Source organism: Syngnathoides biaculeatus, chromosome 14 (genome assembly GCF_019802595.1).
Source record: "Syngnathoides biaculeatus isolate LvHL_M chromosome 14, ASM1980259v1, whole genome shotgun sequence".
Classification (NCBI taxonomy): domain Eukaryota; kingdom Metazoa; phylum Chordata; class Actinopteri; order Syngnathiformes; family Syngnathidae; genus Syngnathoides; species Syngnathoides biaculeatus.
In genome coordinates, this window is record NC_084653.1 from 17,447,876 (window position 1) to 17,470,573 (window position 22,698).

Genomic DNA, 22,698 nt, shown 5'->3' on the forward strand with positions numbered 1-22,698 from the left:
ACCCAAGCGTCAACCATCCTAGCTTTTATTCCAGGAGCACACAGTGTACAGTATTTTGAACGTTGGCCTTCAATGGGAGCTTAAGTGTACAAATGCCTTATTACCACCATTACGACGTTGTAAGATAACGTATAAAAATGCAAAAAAAAAAAACTATAGCATTACACCGAGAATGAGTGACGAGTTTCAGCATATTTTAGGAAGTATATTATTATTACTAAAGCAAAGCGCAGTTAGATCACAGGTGTCAAACTCAAGGCCCGGGGGCCAGATCCGGCCCGCCGCATGATTTTATGTGACCCATGAAAGCAAATCATGTAGGTCAACTTCCGTGATTCTTGTTAAAATCTGTAACAAAATTTCAAATTTTCACATCATAAATCATAATGTTGAGGTATTGCAAGCGTTTTTACATTACCAAACACCAACAATAGTTGAAAAACCCATGACCCTTGATTTCTGATTCCAAAAGTAATTCATAAATTTCACGGGTCAATATGATAAGGCGATAAACTATTTTTGTGGCTTCACAATCATAACGGCCCTCTGAGGGAAACCGGAACTTCAATGTGGCCCATGACAAAAATGAGTTTGACACCCCTGATATAGATAATGATTTTTTATCATCATCATCATCATCATCATCATCATCATAATCATCATCATCATCATACATCACCCTCAAAAAAGAACTCTAACATGACAAAAGCATATAAATGTTAAATAACGTACATTGTACTAAGGCGGCATGGTGTTCAACTGGTTAGCAAATCTGCCTTGCAGTTCTGAGGTTCTGGGTTCAAATCTGACTTTCTTATGTGGCGTTTGGATGTTCACCCTGTGCCCGTGTGGGTTTCCTCTGGGTACTTTGGTTTCCTCCCATATTTAAAAATCATACAAGGTATGTTGATTGAAGACTAAATTGTCTGTAGGTGTGAATGTGAGGGATAGTGTTTTGCTGAAATAAGCAAGGGTGTCCCATGAAAAAGACATTGCTTGGATGGCAGCATATGTTTCTCCAAAACCTTTATGCACCATTCAGTATTAATGGTGCCTTTGCAGATGTGTAATTATCCCATCCCATTGGCACTAACACAGCCCCGTACTAAGACAGATGCTAGCTTTTGAACTTTGACTTCATAACAGTGCGTATGGTTCTTTTCTTTTTTGACCCGGAGGACACGATGTCCACAATTTTCTGAAACGAACCAGAAAACAATTTTCTACTTTGCATCAGTCCATCTCAGATGAGCTCAGGCCCAGAAAAGCCGGCGGCATTCCTGGGTGTTGTTTATAAATTTTGTTTTCCATAGTAGAGTTCTAAGTTGAATGTACAGGTGTCGCGCCCAACTGTATTTACTCCCATTAATTTTTTTCAGAAGGGTTCCTGAGCCCATGTGGGGATATCCTTTACATATTGATGTTGTGTTTTGATGCAGTGCCGCCTGAGGGATCGAAGGTCATGGGCATTCATTGTCGGTTTTCGGCCTTGCATGGCACAGGACCATGGAGTGATTTCTACTGATACTCTGATGATATTATGGACATAGAAATTGTATGTAGAAATTACACTTTTTTTTTTTTTTTTTAAAGAAGCATCAACCAACAAATATACCAACTTTTTCTGGCATTATAAGTGACTTCTGGGGACACTTTGACTCTTTGTCGCTTGATAATGGTGATTTTTTTTTTTCTCTTGGCTTAGCTGCCCAATTATGGGTGCAGAAAATCAGTGTGGGGCAGTTATTCTGTAATGCAAAATTGTGATGTGAAAGATTGCCAAAATGCTGAATGTCTTGCCCATTTTCACAAATAAGTAACAAAAGGTTAGCTGGGTTGTTTATTTTCACTTTTGATGGGAGGGCAGGCATACCAGAAAGCCAACTATTTTTTATACAAACAATACAGTCAATATTCCACATGTCGGCCTTATAGAATATCTTATTGTGCCCTGTCAACACTTCATGTTCTATGTGATTCTGGATACTCATGAAACAGATCCTCTAAAATTGTGATTCTCCCAATAGACCTCATTGATGTGCTTTTTTTTTTTTGCTCCCTGACCCCCGCTCTTCTCACCCCCCTTCAACTTTCCCTATTAAGGAGTGGCCTTTCTATACTTACGCACTCCTGCAATAGGTCACAAAGTCAAATGCAGAGTTTTGGTAGGTATGTAGCAATTTGTGCACGCAAAAGCAGAACGTCATTCATTTGATTCAACTTTACTCTATGATGACATCTGTTATTAGGGCCCGAGCACCAGCCGGTGGAATCACTCTTTATTAGTTTTTCATTGAAAGAATTGTCTTTTTGGGGGGTGGTCTCATATACAATGAAATGCTAATTTAGGCAAATGTGCATGTGAGTGTATCCTGGTGAAAAATATGGACCTTTGTGATTCCCAGCATGACTACTTGGTGGACTTCAGAAAGTTTAAAATCAAGTACTGTACCCCCAAAACCTGTTTGACTGATTGATACTGGGTGGACATTAGGGGTTGAACAACTAAAGTTTTTTTTTTTTTGTAGTTGTCCACACTGCTACGGACAGTGGGCATATTTTGTGACAGGGACCATTTTCACGTAAATACATTTTGAAGGGTTGCTAGTCACAGAAACAAACAAAAAATGAAAATACAACGCACCTGTATGCAAATTTCAGTTTCTCTTATTAGCGGGAGTCGTGCACATGTTTCTCCTCAACAAACCTGCCGGTCTCATCTGGCATCTATAACATAGTGTGTTGTAAGCCGGGATATCCTAGGTGGGCTGAAAAAAAAATCAAGTGTTTTACTGTTTCAATTTCACTTGTGCTCTGAGGATAAAACTGCTTTGGATCTCATTTTGGCAAAATATTACTTGTAGCATCCATACGGCCATCCAGTATCCTGATGTTAGTGTTGTAGAGCGACACATCTTGATGTTGGTGTGTGTTATTTCTTACAACATCTTTGAGAAATTTGGATAACGTTAGCACAGTTTCTTTATGTGCATTATTAGACATAAGATTTTGTGACGAAGATGGAGCTTTACTTTGCGCTCTTGCCCTAATTCCTCACTGCTCATGAAACTGCTTTTGAGACTGGCAGAAGTTGGAAGAGCAAGCGCTGTTATCCGCCGTACATTTCATTTCTACAAGCAACTTATTTTCGTACGTCCTGTGCCATGCGGACGTATGAACGCTGTCCTGGCCTTGTTGGCTACACATTTGAAAGTCCTCTTTAAATTTGAAAGGTGAGAAAAAACACATGATTAGTGATAAATGTTGACGTGGAGTCGTAAAGTCAACTCGTCACCCAGTCAGTTAATCAACTAAAGCCTTTGTCGACATATCTACCATAGCAACTCCGAGTAGGGAATTGGCCTAAATGAGGTCCAATCGGAACCAGACATTCAGATGGGTAATGCAATATTGCCAAGCTGTTTTGCCCACAACTTCTCCTATAGCGTGGTGTCAAAGTTTGATGATGACTCCAAGGATTTATTATCAGCTGTCGTTTTAATTGCCTAATTTTCCCTGGTCTTTGCCCTCAGGTTCCGTCAGCCCCATGTTTGTGAGATTACCATGCGGAGGCGTTGGGGTAAGTCATTACTACTACTGCACTTCAGATCTAGCATTTTGCAAAAGTTTTTTTTGCATAATTTAGCATGTTAATATGCCTGGTGTTACAAATCAATTACCAAAACTACTTGATAATAACATCAAATCAAACAGACAATTATCTAACTTTTTGGGGAGTAAACAAATATATTTAAATTGCAACTCCCACTCACTCCCCCGTCTTAATATTAATTCCATTCCAACACATGCACGCACGCGCGCATATAGACGCACACACAGACACACACACACAATCTTAACCACACTCGCACGCACACTGACACACACACAAACACCGGCTCTCAAGCACCGGAGGCAACAAAAGCTGTTGCTCGCCTTTCCGCTGTATTTGTAATTGTAACCAGATGTGTTGTGTGCCTATGAGGTGTGTGCGTGCATACATGTGTGTGTATTGTTTCTATAATAGTGTATTGGGATATTAGTTGAACAATGATTTTTATTTATTTTTTTGCCAAGTTTAAAGTGTCTGTGATCTGTGTCTGTGGTCTTTTACCTTTAAGAGTATTTGATCCCATACACTTCCATTAACCAAGTCTTTCTTCATTTCATCTATATGTCTAAAAACCTCCATCCTCCCCTCTCTCTCTCTCTCTCTCCCCTTTCCTGACCTCCTTCCCTCCCTCCATCCGTCCCATGGGCCTTTACGGCTTGCAGTGGTGGGAACAATAAGAGTCAGAGCTCAGTTCTGCTCTTTATAATGGCAAATGGGGCTAAATTGTTGTCTTCCTGTCATACACATGCATACAAAATGCGCACGCTCGCTTACAGAGGAAGGGGGGGGGGCTGAAATTAGGCTGTCAGCCTGTAGAGAAACATCATTCCATCATACCAGCACACTCCCACATTATTCATTTATTTTTATTTTTTTTTACCTGATGCACTTATACACATCACCTCTTTCCTTGATGCAAAATGGCTCCAAGACTTTGCAGTTTTCCCATTCTGTTTATTCACTATAAGCTAACTCAAATATTTTGTAGCCCCAAAATCTGATATTCGTCTTTAAGGTGAAATTTCAGGATGAGCCTCAAATGCACTATAATGCACTTGAGGTGAACTTATTTATACCTGTAAATTTGTGAATATACCAGTACATGTCCAAAACGTTTTTATTCAGTAATTTTTGTACAATTTGCTGTTTTCCAACAAGTAGCTGAAAAGCAAAATTCCCAACAGGTGTTTGTGTTATTCACTTTTACAAAGACATTTACTTCTATGTTTCTCTGTGATCTATAACACAATCTGTTGATGAAACTCGGGTCAGTGACTACTTCCTGTTTGGTGGTAAAGGGCTGTTGATCAATTGTTAAATGGCATCTTTGTCACAAGATCACATCAAAATGTGAACAGCTTCAAGAAGTGGACTGCTAACATACCAATTTGACGTTAATTGGTCATCCATGTATGTGCAGGATATAGTGGATTTTAATTTTTGTTCATGCCTTATTGATTATTCAGAGACTTCACGTTATTAACAATCATTACAATTTGAAATATTGTCACGGTTTATCTTTCTTTTCCCCAACACAATACATCGTCAAGTAACATTGGTCGTGCACCGTACTGTCTCTCTCTTACGACAGGTGGACAGCGACACCATTTGGAACGAGGTCCACTCCTCCAGCGCCGCTCGCCTGGCTGTTGGCTCGGTGGTGGAGCTCGTCTTTAAAGTAGTGTCGGGAGACCTGAAGGTTAGTTCATTCAACAATAAAAACCACAATCCATCCATTTCCTGGTTGTGGGTAGAGCTATCAGAAGGAATTCATCGAGAATTTATTGATCATCAAATTATTCAACAACAATTTTGTCAATCGATTATTCATAGACAAGCAACCATTCACTTTTACATTCCCACATATGGCCAATTTAGAGCCTTCAATGAACCCAACATGTGGACAATAGATTATTCCTTTGTTAGCGCTCATTATGAGACAGGTTGTACCTGTCGTACCAAACATATAAACTTCAAGAAAACCCACGACAAACCCCTCAACCAGAAGTAACCCATCCCGTGGTGGCCGCCAGCCAGCTTTCCTTTGTCTGTGCGAGTGGCTGCCGACTGTTTGAACCCAGCAGGGCGCCGTGCGGCACAGGGGCCCTTGCAGACGCTTACGGTCCCGACTAACAGGCCCGCTTTATTGGCCCGAGGCGGCAGCTGCCTGCCGAGCAGATTTCGAACTTGCCCTTGGCTTAGCGCTCGCGTACCGTCTACTAATGGCTCTGCTCAAAGGAACGGCAGTGCGCCGATTTAGCCAGATGGTATTCCTCCAATTGATTTCAAAGTTTAGTCGTAATTACAATTAAGTATGGTTAATTGTATACAGCGTTAATATATCTTAAACAATGATCCCGAAACACTTTATTATCATTTCAAACTGCACCATGATCCTTGAAAATAAATGCTACAATTGCTAAGTCACTTCACAGGTGGTGAGGGCGCTCCAGAAATTCCATCAACAATCCAGCCTGAATATACCGTAATTTCCGGCCTACAAGCCGCGACTTTGTTCACACGCTTTCAACCCTGCCGTTTATGCGGTGATAGCGCTGCGCTAACGCTAGCCCTGTGCTAACGCTAGTGTTAAACTCTTTTTTTTGTGTGTACTGAGGCTTATAATTAGGTGCCCTCTGTAGGCCGGGAATTACGGTATTTCCTCCCTGATATGTAAAAATGTTAGTCTCTCACTCAGATGTATTACTTCAACTTCTACTTCAATACTTATTTTCCAACAGTTACTACTTTCCTATTAGTCATGACTTTGCTCCCGTCCGTGGCATCAAGTAGTATTACAATATGTTTCGTTATCCAAAAATGAAAATTAATGCGGTGTTTTCCCATGTTATTCAAGTTGTTTGTATCCCAGTAGGATTGCTAAAGTGATCATTTGTATTGGACATTAGAGTACTGTATGTTTACGACTATGCCCTTATTTGTGAGAAAGGAGATCCACAGTGGGTGATACACTTTATAAAATAAATATAAATAAATACAAAATGAGGGAGAACAGTAAAACACAATGAGCACACTCACTCGAGAGCTGCTGTCGACCACAGCTCACTCCCAGACAGTCCCGACGTCATACGCCAGCCCACCAGAGCCCTGCCTCTTAAAGCACCTGCATGTAGTGACTAAAATGCCTACTGTAAATTTCTATGAATTTTTTTTTTAATTCTTGCAATTTTTTTTAAGTTCATGTGTTTACAGTAGATTTAAGAAGTGTATTTTATTCGTTAATAGCTAATGGGCAGTGTTTCATTGTATAATAGTAGTCTGACCTTGTGGTTTCTATTGTAACTCTACTAGAAGAATCCAATGTGTGAGTATTATGAATTTGGGGGTTAAAGTTGACTGTTATTGACTCGCCCTCAACTTAACCCGATTTTAACACATACAAACGCATATGTTTACACATGCGGTCATCCGAGGAGCCGAATGACCAAATTCCACCTGCGCCAACAACTGTCAGTGCCACCGGATGCCGTAAATCGTCTTTCCTCACACCTGTGGCCGAGCGCTCCCTCGCGTCCGTGTCCATTTTTTTTTCCCTGAGTAACATTTCAAAGTATGGCTATTATTCTGCTACTTGGGAAAATAATGTCGTCAGTGGCGCTCATCTGCTAAGTTACACAGCCGTCTTTTTAGAGCCAGCTGTACAAGTTGTCTCTGCGCTAATCTCCCGACTGGCTACTAATCCACAGCAGCTGACTCAACATCATTAGTCCATCTTGGCTCACTTAACATCACCCTGGACATTTATCTCATGTCCCCAATAGCAGTGGGAGTCCCCCAAAAACACACTTCAAGAAAAAAACTGTTTTAACTCACTCTCGTGTGTGTTTGTGTGAGTGCGTGTCTCTATTTTTGTGTATGTTTGAGTGTGTGTGAGTGATTGAAAGTGTATTTTTGTGTGCCAGAATATTCCTGTTGTGAAAAACTGCCGGCGGCATGACTTTAAGGAAATAACTTAAATGTTCTCGTACAGAATGGTTTTGCGGTTGTGCGACCACCTGGCCACCATGCAGAGGAGAGCACCCCGATGTAAGTAAATCATCAATGTGAGCCACACTCAGACCTTCCATATTTCCAACACGTCTCCATGCTACTATGTTGAGAATTGCAATGTTCCACACTCATTGAAGGAGACACGCTGTGCCTCACAATTTTAAAATAATTCCAATGCCAATACATCCTTCGTGACCCTGAAGACTTAATGAAGTACGGCGCTGAGCAGAAGCTAAAGCTAATGCTAATCTTTAAGCCTCTTTCTGTGCTGACCTTTTCCCTTTGACCTGATTCACTCCGTGTAGTTGAGTTGTGGCTTGAAAAGTGGCAGATCTTCACCAAGAATAGTTTCCCAATCATGGGCGGAAAAACTATTAGTCGGGGTGGTTACTATGTAAACTCACATGCACATTTTGGAAAATACATTGTTACCTTGAGATAAGTTTTCATTTGTTCAGTGACAACTCTCATGACTATAATTATCTTTCCCCAGTGGAATGAATGGAAATGCCATTAATCTGTTACAGCCCCCACCGCTTAAAAATACCCCTCTATAATATTGATACTTATGAAAAACATGCAGTAATAATATAATTAGATAGAATGTAAAAAAAAATAAAAGTTTTTTTGCCACATTTTTGGTTTCATTGTGCTGCTCCTTCTAGTACATGTGCTTTGGCCACCTGGGGGCAGTATAACTCAGACATAGAGATACTTTACTTTCCTCAATAAATCGCAGCAATATGACTAATTTTTAACAGAGGTTAAAGTATTTATCCCTATGAATATTGTTATATTGTATGTCTGCATGTGCTGCTGCATCATTTGAGCTCCAATTTAGATGTCTTAATAGATTGTAACAGCACAACTTTTTTATTCATTATTTACCAAACTGCGGTTTGTTGTGAAGTGAGTTAATTTAGATTGACGGCCGCTATACAGCAATGTCCGTGTGTGCAAGCAATACAAACACTAAAAAAAAAAAAAAAATCCTCCAATAATAGAAAGAATTAAAAATGTTATCTTGCTCTTTCACTTCCCTCCATTCTCAGGGGATTCTGTTACTTCAACTCAGTGGCCATAGCAGCCAAGCTCCTGCAGCAGAGGCTCAATGTCAGCAAGATCCTCATTGTGGACTGGGTAAGTTCCACATAAAACACACAGTGGACTTTGGGTTGCAAAGCTGCCTGATTGGCTCATGACCAACAACTGTAATGTTTAAAACTGACCATTTGTTCTCTGTTTAACAAGTTATTTATAATCTTTCCAACAAAATATCATTAAACCATGTTTTTTAAGCCTTTATTACACCACTTCATACCCAGCCAATACATGTTTTTTTTCTCACGTACGTGGTCCGGCAACTAGTTTTTCATCAGTGGTTTAACACTTGGCCACTGGCGTTGTGCCGATGAAAAACTGTTCAGGTTTTAAGATCATGGGACCCAGCTGGTTCCCGCAAAGTGATACAAATACAGCATATACAGTATACATATATTGCATTTTACAAAAACACTTCACGATATTCATCATTTCATATGATGAAATAGTGAAGCTTGCAGTCATTGCCGCCAAAACACACATGATGTGAGGGGCGTGGCCAGGCCACCGGCCGCAGCTCCTCACCTGCGCCGTGTTGACACACTGTTGATGATGTGGTTGTTGTTAGTTTGCAATGGTCCATTGCATGGTGTGTGCCAGGTCATACTTCCTTGACACCAATTGCACCGCTCCTATCGCTGAATGCCTTTGGCAGCATCTTGTATAGGTAAATTTTTCAGCAAATAAGGACAAGTTCCACGGAAAAATTGGTGAATTTGCAAATGGCGAACTGCGATTAGGTGGGGCTTTACTGTTCAAGGCTTCCACTTAACATGCTTGTAACACCTTTAATCAATGCTAATAAGCTGCTCGTCCTTGTTTTTTTGAAAGGCCCTTCACTTTTCTGTAGTTGTAACATTTCACAACACAAAAACAATCATAAACAGATGACTCGCGACATATTTTCGGGACTTTGTCGTCCAAAGAGCTTTGAAGAGTGCATGACAAAACCGCAGTTGTGTCTAGGTGGAGCGTGGTCCTGACTGCTCGTGGCTATTCTCAGAAGCCTTTGAAGGGCCTTTTCATTTCCTCTCCGTCCGTCGCTCGGTCTGTCACTGGACAAGCGGTTCCTCCAGCATATTGTCGTGCCACTCTGCCACTAGACAACGGGGACGTTTTTTGGGTTGAGTGTATTAAAACATTCTTGTGTAATAGACACTTGAGTCTTTTAATAGACACCATATTGTTGACCAATCCTTTTTATAAAATTCATAACAGGCTACAGTTCTTGTCCTCTGTCTTTGTCTCTTTGTACAAACCATTTATAATTGCACATCTAATTAGAAATCACTGTTTATTATCATTCTTATGATTTTGGTGGCCTCAGAATACCCAAGAATTTTTGCCTCATGGTGAAAATGTATTTATGTATTTTAGCGGTCCAGAATACATGCCACCCCCTGCATCTGGAAAGGAAAAAAAAAAACAGTTTCCGACGCGAGTTTCACCGATTGACGAGAAATTACTGGTTGCACTAAAACATCTCAAGGACCAAAGCCAGAAATTGAACAGGAAGGCTGACATTTAGGTTTGATGCCATTTTTGGTATGAATTCCTGGAAAGTTGGGAGATAAAAAAATCAGCCCTCAACTTTAGTGTTTGGCAATTAATTAGATCTATCATTTGAGGTCACATGAAAAAGTGTCAAAGCTTAATACTCGAAATTAAGAAAAAAAGCAAGTAGGCAATTTTGGTTTGAAGCAACCTTTTTCAGTGAATTTCGATACAATGATGAGCTCCGGATCAGGAATCTGTGCAAATGAGCCAGAATCTGAACTAAGTATTCCAAAGAGAAGCATTATTTTTTGGTAGTACATAGGTAGTTTTTTAGGTAGTAAAATGTTTAAGAACCACTGTTTTCGACAGATGGGCAACTCTAAAGGTCAAAGCTTTTGTTTGGAAGGTCCTCTTTAATGTTATCAGAGAATAGGATGAACGTTTTATATTCAGATGTGCTTAGGGCAATGTGAGAAAAAAAAAACTGTTGGAATGACAAAGTTTCAAAAACACACAAATGAAATGGAATAGGGTCTTTGATGAACACAAGATGAGCCCCAATTGGAAGCTTGTATCCTAGATACAGATGAGTCTTTATTATTTTCAAAACTAGGATGTTCACCATGGCAATGGGACCCAGCAGGCCTTCTACACGGACCCAAGTGTTCTTTACCTGTCACTGCATCGCTACGATGACGGCAACTTTTTCCCTGGAAGCGGAGCTCCCGATGAAGTACTGCTCTTGATCCCCTCTGTTCAACAGAGGTCTTTCTTGAAAAAAAAAAAAAAAAAAAAAAAAGATTTATTCACTAATTCATCACTGACTCAAGTGTTTGTTGACAACTTTAGGTTGGCAGCGGCCCTGGTATTGGCTTCAATGTGAATATGGCCTTCACTGGAGGACTCGAACCTCCCATGGGTGATGCAGAGTACTTGGCAGCATTTCGGTAAGATTCTGTTAGAGAACCATATTTCTTGTCTTGTGAAAATCACGTCATGCAACTGAATGACCTTTTACCCCATTCCATATAATCTTGAGCCAATGGCGAGTTCATCTTTCATCACCATGACAACTAATGGGACAACTCGGAGGCAGGCGTCAGGGCCCAGAGTCTATAATCAAGCAAGCAAGACCGAGGCATTACTTCATAAACTCAAGTTCATACATTTATCAACTAGTGTGCAGATATGTGTATGTGGTGCATGCAACAGACTTATCCCCAAACAAAACTACCCCCATCTCGCATCATGTTGATAACTTCACCGGGAAATTAATTTTGACATTTGCTGCCCATCAGAAGCTAACTGTTAGCTAATCTTTATCTTTGCCTCCAATTAAAATTAATGCACTTCTGCTTGCATGAATTATTTAAATTAGTCTTACTGACATAACACAACACATAACACAACTACAAGAGGTGTAACTTATGTACACATTTTCAGAAATTAGCAGGTTATTCGATATCAACTGAGTTATTAAGCCTCCATGGACTCCACAGTCTGTATAAAAGTAGATAAAATTTCAATTTTGCCGAAAATACCACTTGTAACTATATTTATAACCTCGCAGACATAAAAAGTCCACATTGGTGGAGGTGTCTAAAAGAAGTACGTGTTTTCTACTGGTTTGAACGCTCTCTGAAAATGAGCCAATGGTTCTTAAAAGGCAGCTATGAAACCAACACTCGGCTGTCTTTGAGCAGCATTCGGGCACGCAGTCTTTTGGAAGCGCACCATATCTTTTTAACGCTTGCCAGACCGCGCAGCGATCGCCCTCTCAATCATTTTTATCCTCGTCTTGATCAGGATGTGCGCCTATGGCGGCTGCCTAAATCAGGCCTATCAAACCGTGCTCTGCTTTGTTGTCAAAACCTGGTACTGTAATCCAGATAGATGTTTTTTTTATTTTTATTTTTTTACATTAAATCTAACATATTAGAGTGCACACAGAACCTTTTCTAGAGAGAGGAATCAAAAAATAGTTATGTTTGAGAAAACTGCATGAAGCTCTTTCGGCTCTTGATGATTTTTGAGAAGTACGTCTTCCTCTTTTTTTATATTTTTAAAATATCACAACAGATTATGAGCACCTTCTGGATATGATGTATCTCCTGTGCTGAATTAAATATAATAAAAAGTTAAAGCAAACAAGCTCATTTGTTTGACTTAAATTCCATTCACTCAAAAAGAATCGTTAAGGAATTGGATCGAATAGCTCCACTGTATGTTGTCCCTCCATAACAAATAGTAAATTCTTCTCGATCCCCAAACTTTAATGACTCTGTTATCAGGTAGTACGGGTTCGGATACAACAACAGTGCTCAACATAAAACCCCAACTCATATGTAAGAAAACCTCCAGTTTCCTTTCATTCAGTTTATTCATTTTTGGCTTTTCCTCACGAGGGTCTCGGGTATGGTGAAGCCTATCCCGACTGACTTTGGCCAAGACGCAGGGTACATGATGCCAGCCAATGGCAGGGCACATATAAACAAACACCCACTCATAGTCACATTCACACCGACTGAGAATTCATCATCCTTGTTTTTGGGATGTGGGAGGGAACCGGAGTACCCCAAAAAAAAACCACAGCACTGTGGGAACTTGTAAACTCCACATAGGCGAGGCTGGATTTGAACCCAGGTCCTCAGAACAGCGAGGTAGATGTGCCAACCAGTTGCATATCGTGCCGCCGAGTGTCCGTTCAGAATCAATATATTCATGTCATATACTACGCGCAACAAAAAACTGATTTGCAAATTAACGTGAGTGGAATCATCTTAAAAATTTTGAAGATTGTTCTTGTGTTCATTGAGAAATGTATTAAAATATGTATTTTCAAAGGAGTTAGAAATCAAAGTCTAAAGGGAGGTAGGCATCCCTCCATCCATTTTCTGAGCGGCTTATCGTCACAAGGGTCACAGGAGGGCTCGAGGCAATAAACAGATCACGGATCGATTGTAGTTGCTATCCAATGCTAGTCAGCCCTGTAAACAATGTGAGTGCCAGCGAGAAGGCATACAACAATCGTGCTCAAAAATATTGGCACCCCAGAGCTGTACTGCATGACTGTATAGTCATATCTACTCAATAACTCATTGACAGCCAGCCATTTTCAGAGCATTTCTCATATTGTCAGCCACTTTAGAGCATTTTGACTGACCCCCTCAGAATATTTTAGTTCTCGACAATGTAAGCAGCAAACCTATCAAAAGAACGATTACACTTTGTTCTTTCACCAGAAAAAAAGTTCATTCTGTCTTTTTCCATTCTTGAGTAATCCACATAAGAACATTTGGTGGGTTTTGTCACAAACACTAGTTTCTGACCAAGCGAGCGTTAAAATAAGCTTTTTATCAAATATCAAGCAGAACAAAGACTTGGACTCGAGTTTATTTTTGCTTTTGTGATACCTCAAAGTATAAAACTAAAAATACAAAATCAAAATCTTCATTTATCGAGAGAAACCTCCACATAAATGTGAAAGACCCCATGAGCAATGTTGACTCCCCACGTGGCTCACGTTGAACGTCAGTCGCTTTTTTACGTACCGTTCGCCATTCACGCCATGAACTGCGTCCTCTTTTCTCACAATTACCATGTACATACTCTGTTGTTACCATGCGTGCACTTGCTCTGTTTGTGTGTGCAGTACCCAAACTTGTCCCACTTCCCAACATGTTGCCGTTTCTCTCCCTCATAATGGACAAGCACATATTCACCCCCAATCTTGATCTACAACACGAAAGCTGTGCTAATTTCAAATTTAATGTGCTGAAACACCACCATCTACAAAGTTCCGAAAAAATTTGTTGTTTGCCAAGTTGATATTCATAAAAAAATCTGGCACCACCCTCCTCTGCGGATTCCTGTTGAAAAACATAATGGAGCCCTTCAACAAAAATATGTATCTTATGGCGTTATAAATAATGGCCATCAGAATGGATGAGCATGTGGATTCACTTATACGGTGTTAATGTGACATGTGTAATCATTACTTTTACTTTATGAGGTTCATTTGGACGAGGGCCTGTTAGATTAAAGATGGGAGAACATCATTATATAGGACGGCGACATAATGTTACATTTTTTGGGATCTCACACAGCAGTCTTGTCTTCCCTTGATTTTCTCTTTCTTTTTGGCTATTTTCTCTCTTTCTCTTTGGGATGCATGCCCGCGAGCCCCATACCTTCCTCTCCTCGCGCTGGCCTGTGCCACGTTGCTTTTGCAAGGATCAAGTTGGAGCCGCAAGAAAAGCACAGAGAAAAAAGATAAGAATATTGGTTCTAATGAAAACCAGAAGCGCACCCTCTCTCTCTCTCTCTCTCTCTCTCTTTCTCTTTCTCTCCCTCGCTCTCTCTTTCTGTCTCGCTGTCTCTCATTCTCTCTTTCTCTCACTTACCTCCTTTCACTTGCTCAATGAGAGGGGAGGAGAATTAAACTTAATTCAAAACAGCTCTCCTCCGAGCCAGATGACATGGCTTTGAAGTGTTAGTGTGCGTGTGAGTGATTTTTTTTTTAACTCTCTTATTCCCTCTCTCGTCTCCCGCTCTACTCCACTTTTTTTTCTTTTTTTTTATGAACGTAGGGGGAAGCCCTGAAGCTTTTGCAATTTTACTTTTTGTTGGCAGCTTTTGGTGGACTTTATACCAAAGCAGTTCTTTTTTTTTTTTTTTTTGCACACATTAAAAGATTATTAAATGGGCCTACAGTACGGTTCATTTTCTTATAACTAATGTAAGCCTTTCATAAGGGTCAATGGATCCCTCAGTGGAAATAAAATATTAGTTCTAAAGTTATATTTATCCAATCGTATTAGATTGTCAGTGATGGTGAAATGGACAGTTGTCAACCTCAAGTTCCAGGGACCAGATCCATCCTGCCAAATCGTTTTATTTGGCCAATGAAAGCAATTCATATTCTTATACTTCATGTATCTTGCTCAAATATGGACCAAAATTGCAAATTTTCCTCACTTTTAACGATGATGACAGATTGCAAGCATTTTTTGGATTGCCCTGAACCCTTTTATATTATATTACAGTATATTGAACAATCGTTGAACTAATTGCTTCCTCAAATGTAGTGCAGTGAAGTTTGAGGTTCTATGGCTGGCATAATGCTACAATATGTAATACAATTCTCGTTATAGATGGCAAGTTTCTTTCAACAGAAGCTGTTTTTACCAATCTATTCAGCAGAAGGCCTGCTACTGCGACCACTAATGAAAATATATATGAAACAATTCACTGGCTTTGTACAATTTGGTGTGCCTTTCGCTGGTGGTAATTCCAGGCCTTCTCCCGTGTGGTTTATTCGAAAGCAGATCCTGTTTTGACAAACTTGCCATGGATAGTGTAAATTGTATTACGCGTTGGAGCAGTGCAACGGCTATAGTTTGTCAACGTGGCGCTGAACTGCAGTCGGGGACGGAAGAACTTAGTGCCAGCAATTTTATAACGCTGCTGCAGTGTCAATTGGCAAGCCTTAGACAAGGGAATGATATATAAAAAATTGCAAAGCCTAAACTGCCAATTGCTGATGGCCGTGGAGTGACTTTTCTCGGACACCCTGCAGTTTTATCGTTTTACAGAATAGATAATAAATGATAATGCTGTTCATCATACTTAGATAGCTAAGTGGTTTTTTTTTTTTTTTTGGGTCAAAAAGCTTCGGGAATGACTACTTGAGAGTACTACATATTTGCTAGTCATACTCAAATGCAATGGCTCAATTGTAAACCAAATTATTGTTGTATAAGCCGTCTTATTAAATTTGTGTTGTTGACCCACACATGTGGCATGTGCAATCGACTCTAACACAAATTTCACACTTAATGGACAGGGCAAATATCCAGGGATCTAACTATTTTAATACAAGCCATTAAAACATCAAGCATACATAAAAAATGGCCATAATATATCATTTTAACCCGTAATAAGCTACATGGTCTTTGAATCATGCACTGTTATCCTTAAAGATTGTCTTCTCCCCACATGCCAGTCTGCAAAGTGATCGCTGTAGCTTTTTTACATTTTTGTAAAGATATTATTCAAGTGGGGTTGGAGGCACGAGTCACCACACCAGCTGTTTTTGTCATCGGGACCAAAATTGTCTCGACGAGTGCTCAAGGTTGGAAGAGGTGGACGGAAGAGTTCCGAGTAAACATGGCAGTCAAGGTTCGTGTGCGTCGCGTGTCAGTCCAAATTAACCCGTGGTGGATTCACAAAGTAAAAGGGGTCACTTGCTCAGTGTACAATGCAACACATCGTGCCAACGTATACATGTAGTCATTCATTATTTGTTTATACTGCTTCCCCTTTTAGAATTCTGTCGTGTGTGATTCACCTTTGTCATCAAGGGTGACTCATTCAGACTCCATCCCTATTTCTTGCTTCAATTAATCTAATTTATTGAGATGTTCTTGCAATTCTTTCTCACATTCAAATTCTCCCATTTTATTCTTTACACAACTTTATTTTCCAAGGTTACCTGATGCAGCAACAAGCTGAATCCCAAAAGCTCCCTAATGCTACCTTGTTCCTCACCGAGACAGCTGTATGAATGTTAGGTTGTGGTGGTGGTGATTGGGGTGTGGTGTGGTGTTCCCAGTATAGCGTTGTAATTTCGTGGTTAACAAAAGTCAAAAAGCAACGGTGGCCCCCCAGAGTTAAGAGCGTGCCGCGCATCCGCAAACTGTCACCGTGTTTCTAAGGCCCTTTTTAAACTATAGAGGACCTACACTGGAACCCTGCGGTACTCTGTTGCTCCCCACTGACAACATTACACAATTAAATGTCCACCACCCGCTCCCACCTCTTTAAAAAAATGTGTGTTGGGTGCCTGAGCCACTAAAAGTTTCCGGGAGCCACCGCATTTTAGCCCTGCGGTAGCAATTTACGAAGCAAATGAAACATCAATGTTAAATCATGGTAAGCAAAAAAAAAAAAAAAAAAAAACAGTAACATGCTATATGGTTTTGTGATAAAAAAAAATATTTGTCCCCATTGGTTTGTACCACTTCTATTGAAATTCAGATGTTGAAACTGCACTTATTGATACACAATTAACTATAGTGCGTATAATCTGTAAGCACTCCGTGAGCTACAGTCAACACAGTTGTCATTCACCACACCCATCCACTTTTAGAAGTATCTCCTGTACTTTACACACATGCAATTATAACTGCCCTTGGTCTCCTTTCTACTTAAGGAGTTTGTATTACTGCCTCCAAATTTTCAAAATTACCATTTCTAGAAAGTCATGTGGTGAATTTCACTTCCGTGCACACATGCCGCACCCTCCTGCTGTGAGTGTTTTTTTTCTTAAAAAAAGAAAAAAAAAAGAAGAACGAAACATTTGGAGAGAGGCAAAAACTGAATTATTGCTTTTCCTCATCTCTATCAGTTCTCTGTAAATCTGCCCGAGGGTTCAGCAGTGACTTTTACCTCACATGACAGAACAATTTCAAAATTCCAGACAGTTTGAGCCCATCAAACAGGAATATCATACATTTTTTGGGGTCATTATTTGCTGATCTGGATTTTGTGGTTTTGATTGCACTCAGGAATGGGTGGAGTGACGGTTCTTTTCTCAGGAAATGTTGTGTTTCTTGGACCATTTGGTGTTTGGCCTTGTCAGCGGCCGTATCATTCAGTCAGCCTTTTCACGTGAATACTATAAATATAACTACCAATGAAATACGGCCAAATAGGACCAAACAAAAAAAGTTAGTCAGACAATTTCTCATCAGGTGGAACCACATTTGAGATCACTTGTTGTTGTACATGAAAACTTGATGTACAGATCAAGTTTTCATATTGTCAGAAGGAATACAGAACCGTATTTTTATAAAAGTTCTCCATTTGCATTGTCGTTTCTCTTTGTAGGACGGTGGTGATGCCAATAGCCAATGAGTTTGCGCCCGACGTTGTTCTGGTATCTTCTGGTTTTGATCCGGTGGATGGACATGCTCCACCTCTTGGAGGATACACACTGACTGGCAAATGTAAGTATCAAATGAAGGCAATTTATTTGTTTTGGTTGAAATCTAAACTAATTACATGATTATGATATTGTGTTCCATTTAATATTGTGCCCATGTGAATGTGCTCTATTTCCAAAATGGAACCTTTGTCTAACAATATGGCAGAAACTGATTTAGTTGTAAATAAAACCTATAATTCTTTTAAATTTAATTACAGGAGGCCCTCTATTTATGACTATACGAACCTGGAACGTTTTTAATATTATGAATGGCGCAGCAGTGTAAGAATACATTGTCACAAATCACAAGTTAGTGGCATACCTACTAATTATGTTATTTGTTATTTATTTAATTATTTTATTCGATTCTCAATAATAATTAATTATTATTACTAATTTATTATTATTGTAATTATTACTAATTGCAAATTATATTATTTCTAATTAATTATTATTACTGCATTAATGTATGTTTGGGTACATTTCTTTTGTGCATAGTTTGGAGGGCCCTCTATACTACATGATTACTTGTAGATATTTTCTACTTACATAATGTAGCACATACTCACATTTGGCTCATACGTCAGCATTTTCCTGCCATTGAATCTATTGGTGCAATTAACTTAATATTGCAATGTTGATGTCCTGATTAAGCAGGTTTTTAGTAATTATTGTGTAAAGCGTATGCTACAACTTTTGAAATAATGGAATGTCCCAAGGGTCACAGAAAAAGAAAAAAACTGTTACATATGTCGTACAATGGACTAGCCCGGTTATTTTTATTGACTTATTTGTGCTGTTTCATCTTAATTTGTTTTGTATTTCTGACTTAAAAGTGTTTTTCATGAAAAATTTCCTGTAATTTTAATTTGACTATTACGTTAGAGTAGTTTAGTGATAGACAACTTTGTCTTACGTCAAATGGTCATTGATCCTTCATAAACCAAGCGCCCCTGGGGGGTAAAGATGTGAGTAATTCCATATATTGAAATTCCTCTCCAAAATAGATCAAAAGCTTTGACCAGACCAGCACAGCGCGTCATATAGCTATTACCATGAAATGTGCGTCGTATTATGAGACGTTTTAGGCTCTAATAAATCCACAGAACACCTTTCTTCCTCTCCTTGATTGTCACCCTTATTTTAATCCATGCCCAGACCCCCTTTTCTTTCTTTCTTTTTTTTTCTTTGATCAATTTCCAAAGAGGAAGTGAGAGCTTAATCAACCCCCCCCCCCTCCCCCCGACTCATACCCTCCCCCTCTTCCTTTTTCTTCTCTCGGCTTGTCATTTCCTGTGCATCCAGGTTTCGGCTACCTGACCAGGCAGCTGATGGGTCTGGCAGGCGGTCGACTGGTACTCGCCCTGGAGGGAGGCCATGACCTCAAAGCCATATGTGATGCGTCTGAAGCCTGCGTCTCCGCTCTGCTCGGCAACGAGGTAAGATGAGAGCCGGGCTTGAGAGGGAGGGATGGAAAGAGGGGGGGGATAATTACTGTCTAAAAAAAATATCCTGACAAAATACTCACCAACTGTCTTGCGTACAACCAATTATGCGTAATTAGATTAATTTTCTCACTACATCTAATCTGGGTGTGGTTTTAAATAGTGTCACTGGTTAAATGATAATAACAACCGTTAAAGTTGCAATGATGAAGTGCAACAGTTTTTTACAGATAAGGATGTGCTGTAAGTAGTGATGAACTTTGAAGGTTTTATGCATTTTTTTCACAACTTAAATTTCCATGTGTTTAAATACCATTTCTGTGTGTGCTTTCAAACTTTTCTATGTAAATCTCAATGACGTACTCACCAGATACATGCGTATATCCAGTTGACCTAGACAAGCGGAAGCGAATTAACACCCCACTTTCATCAACTATCAGCGAAAACTTCAACTTCAGCATTAAATATGGGTCCTCTATCCCAAGTCCTCTATTTTTTCTACTTACTTTCATTTATTATCCCCTTCTAAATGTTTAACAGTATCAGACAAAACACTGGATGTCGTGCTTTAAGACGTATTTTCATTTCGTCTCAAGGAAATTAACTTGCAACAATGCTTTGTTTGACCGGCAATGTGGCGATGTCACGTGATTTTATGACGTATGAGCATGAGCTCTACCGTACCCAGCAACGTGTTGACAATTTCACCCAGAAATCAGTTAGGTGCCACTTAGCGCTAACGCTGTTCTACGCATCCGACAACATTTTATTCAGCTCGGCTTACGTTTTGGCTTTGACATGATCATTTTTCAAATATTCAGATTGTGTAGCCTGGTTATGGCTTGGAATTGGTAGAACTTAGTGTCACAATTGATCAAATTTCAGAAGGGCTACTACTGTCAGACACATTTGCAAAATTTGGTAGATATTTGGGTCCTTAATTTCACACTTGATGGGTGGACAAGCACTCCAAGGACCCAACTTTCTGTACAAAAGCCATTCAGTTTTCTGCAATATATCTGCATTAAAGATTATGCTCAAATCCAACGTACAGATAGAGTCCTTCACTCTGACAGGAAGTCAGCAGAGGCTCACACACACACACAGAAACAAACCAGTTGGAGAGGCTTTCCATGCAAAAGGTTAATTGTGGGAGTGTGTAGGTTGGATTCTGGATCGCCGCTTTGTGATTCATGGCACCCAACAGGATAGCGACTCGCAGAAGCCGCCTCCACTTTTTCTTGGAGCTGATGGAGAAGCTGAAGTGGTTTCTCGTAGGGGCTCATGTTCTCCCTCTGGTCTGGATTATATAACTAAGATAACTCTTTTTCTTGTTGAGGGACTACTGTGTTGTGGTAGAAAATAAACTGAAGTCTTCAGTGACAAAGATGGTGTCACTGTTTGCATAGCACCTGTGTGTGTCTTGTAACTTTTTAAATAATGTGCCTCATTGTTCATATGGTGGCTGTTGGGCCGTGGCGGCGTGGTGGATCAGCTGGTAAAAGCGTTGGCCTCACAGTTCTGGGGTCCCGGGTTTAATCCTGGACCCGCCTCTGTGGAGTTTGCATGTTCTCCCCGTGCCTGCATGGGTTTCCTCTGGGCACTCGCGTTTCCTCCCACATTCCAAAAACATGCAAAATTAACTGGACACTCTAAATTCCCCCTAGGTGTGAATGTGAGTGTGGCTGTTTGTCTCTATGTGCCCTGGAATTGGGTGGCGACCAGTTCAGGGTGTACTCTGCCTCCTGCCCTTTGACAGCTGGGATAGGCTCCAGCACTCCCCGTGACCCTCATGAGGATAAGAGGTGAAGAAAATGGATGGATGGATGGATGGATGGATGCTGTTGGACAGAAACCGCATACAGCCTAATTTGATCAAAAAACTTTTGTCCCCACAAATTGATAGTGTTGACCTTCCCTGACACTATTATTATTTTTACACATTATTAACCAATTTTATTATCTGTTAACTCCCTTGGACACTGAAAAGACACTTGTGCACTGTGAAGTGTCAGCTTTTTCCTCACTCAGCAGGAGCTGTGCAGCATTATGTTGCGTCAAGAGTGAAAGTCTGGATGGTGTTGAGACCATAGTGAGTGAAAATAATTAGGCCGATACATTTGAGTTAACGGATTTGTTCAAAATGGATTGCTGGTTCAGCGCAGAAAGAAGTGCGTCAGCCATGAAGGTAAGTGTGTTCCGATTCATTTCTGCCTAGGACATTGCTCATGGTTTTATTTATTGCATCATTTATGTCTTGAAAAGTTTGGAAAGATAATGTAACCACAGTCATTCGCTTTTGAGCAGTTCAAAGTCTTTGGTCAGGGGGTGTAAAGTTTATGATAGATGGCTGACGCTACTGTTTTTATCATTCAATGATTCATATTAAGTACCGCTTCTCCTCACGATGGTCGTGGGGGTGCTGGGGCCTATTCCAACTATTTCCGGGCGAGAGGCGGGGTAAACCCTGAACTGGTTGCCAGCCAATCGCATGGCACTTGCAAGCAAACAACCATTCCTACTCACGTTCACATCTACGGGCAATTTAGCCTCTTCAATTCAACCTACCATGCATAGCGTAATCAATAGGAACATTTTCAGAAGATTAAACTGGAGATTGCACATCATTTTGTGGTGGCATTCGTGTTGATGTTGTGAAATGTCTGGAATGATACTGTATATCCATCCATCCATTTTCTTCACCGCTTATCCTCACGAGGATCCCGAGGAATGCTGGAGTCTATCCCAGCTGTTAACGGACATGAGGCAGGGTACGCCCTGAACTTGTTGCCAGCCAATTGCAGGGCAAATAGAGACAAACAGCCGCACTCACAATCACACCTAGGGGCAATTTAGAGTCCAATTAATGTTGCATGTTTTTGGGATGTGGGAGGAAACCAAAGTGCCTGGAGAAATCCCACGCAGGCACGGGGAGAACATGCAAACTCCACACAGGCGGGGCCAGGATCGAACCCGGGTCCCCAGAGCTGTGAAGCCAACGCTTTACCAGTTGCTCCACCGTACCACCCTGATACTGTATATGA

General features: G+C 40.3%; 1 protein-coding gene across 3 annotated transcripts in view; it reads left to right on the forward strand.

Annotated features, from left to right (window-relative positions):
* Positions 1 to 22,698, forward strand: part of hdac4 (histone deacetylase 4) — a 73,105-nt gene that overhangs the window by 38,342 nt on the left and 12,065 nt on the right. For all 3 annotated transcript variants that reach the window (XM_061841884.1, XM_061841885.1, XM_061841886.1), the window contains exons 16-23: positions 3,534 to 3,580; positions 5,205 to 5,312; positions 7,605 to 7,660; positions 8,677 to 8,764; positions 10,836 to 10,955; positions 11,072 to 11,169; positions 18,113 to 18,231; positions 19,515 to 19,648. In XM_061841884.1, coding sequence (XP_061697868.1) covers positions 3,534 to 3,580; positions 5,205 to 5,312; positions 7,605 to 7,660; positions 8,677 to 8,764; positions 10,836 to 10,955; positions 11,072 to 11,169; positions 18,113 to 18,231; positions 19,515 to 19,648 — 770 coding nt within the window. The remainder of the gene's footprint in view (positions 1 to 3,533; positions 3,581 to 5,204; positions 5,313 to 7,604; positions 7,661 to 8,676; positions 8,765 to 10,835; positions 10,956 to 11,071; positions 11,170 to 18,112; positions 18,232 to 19,514; positions 19,649 to 22,698) is intronic.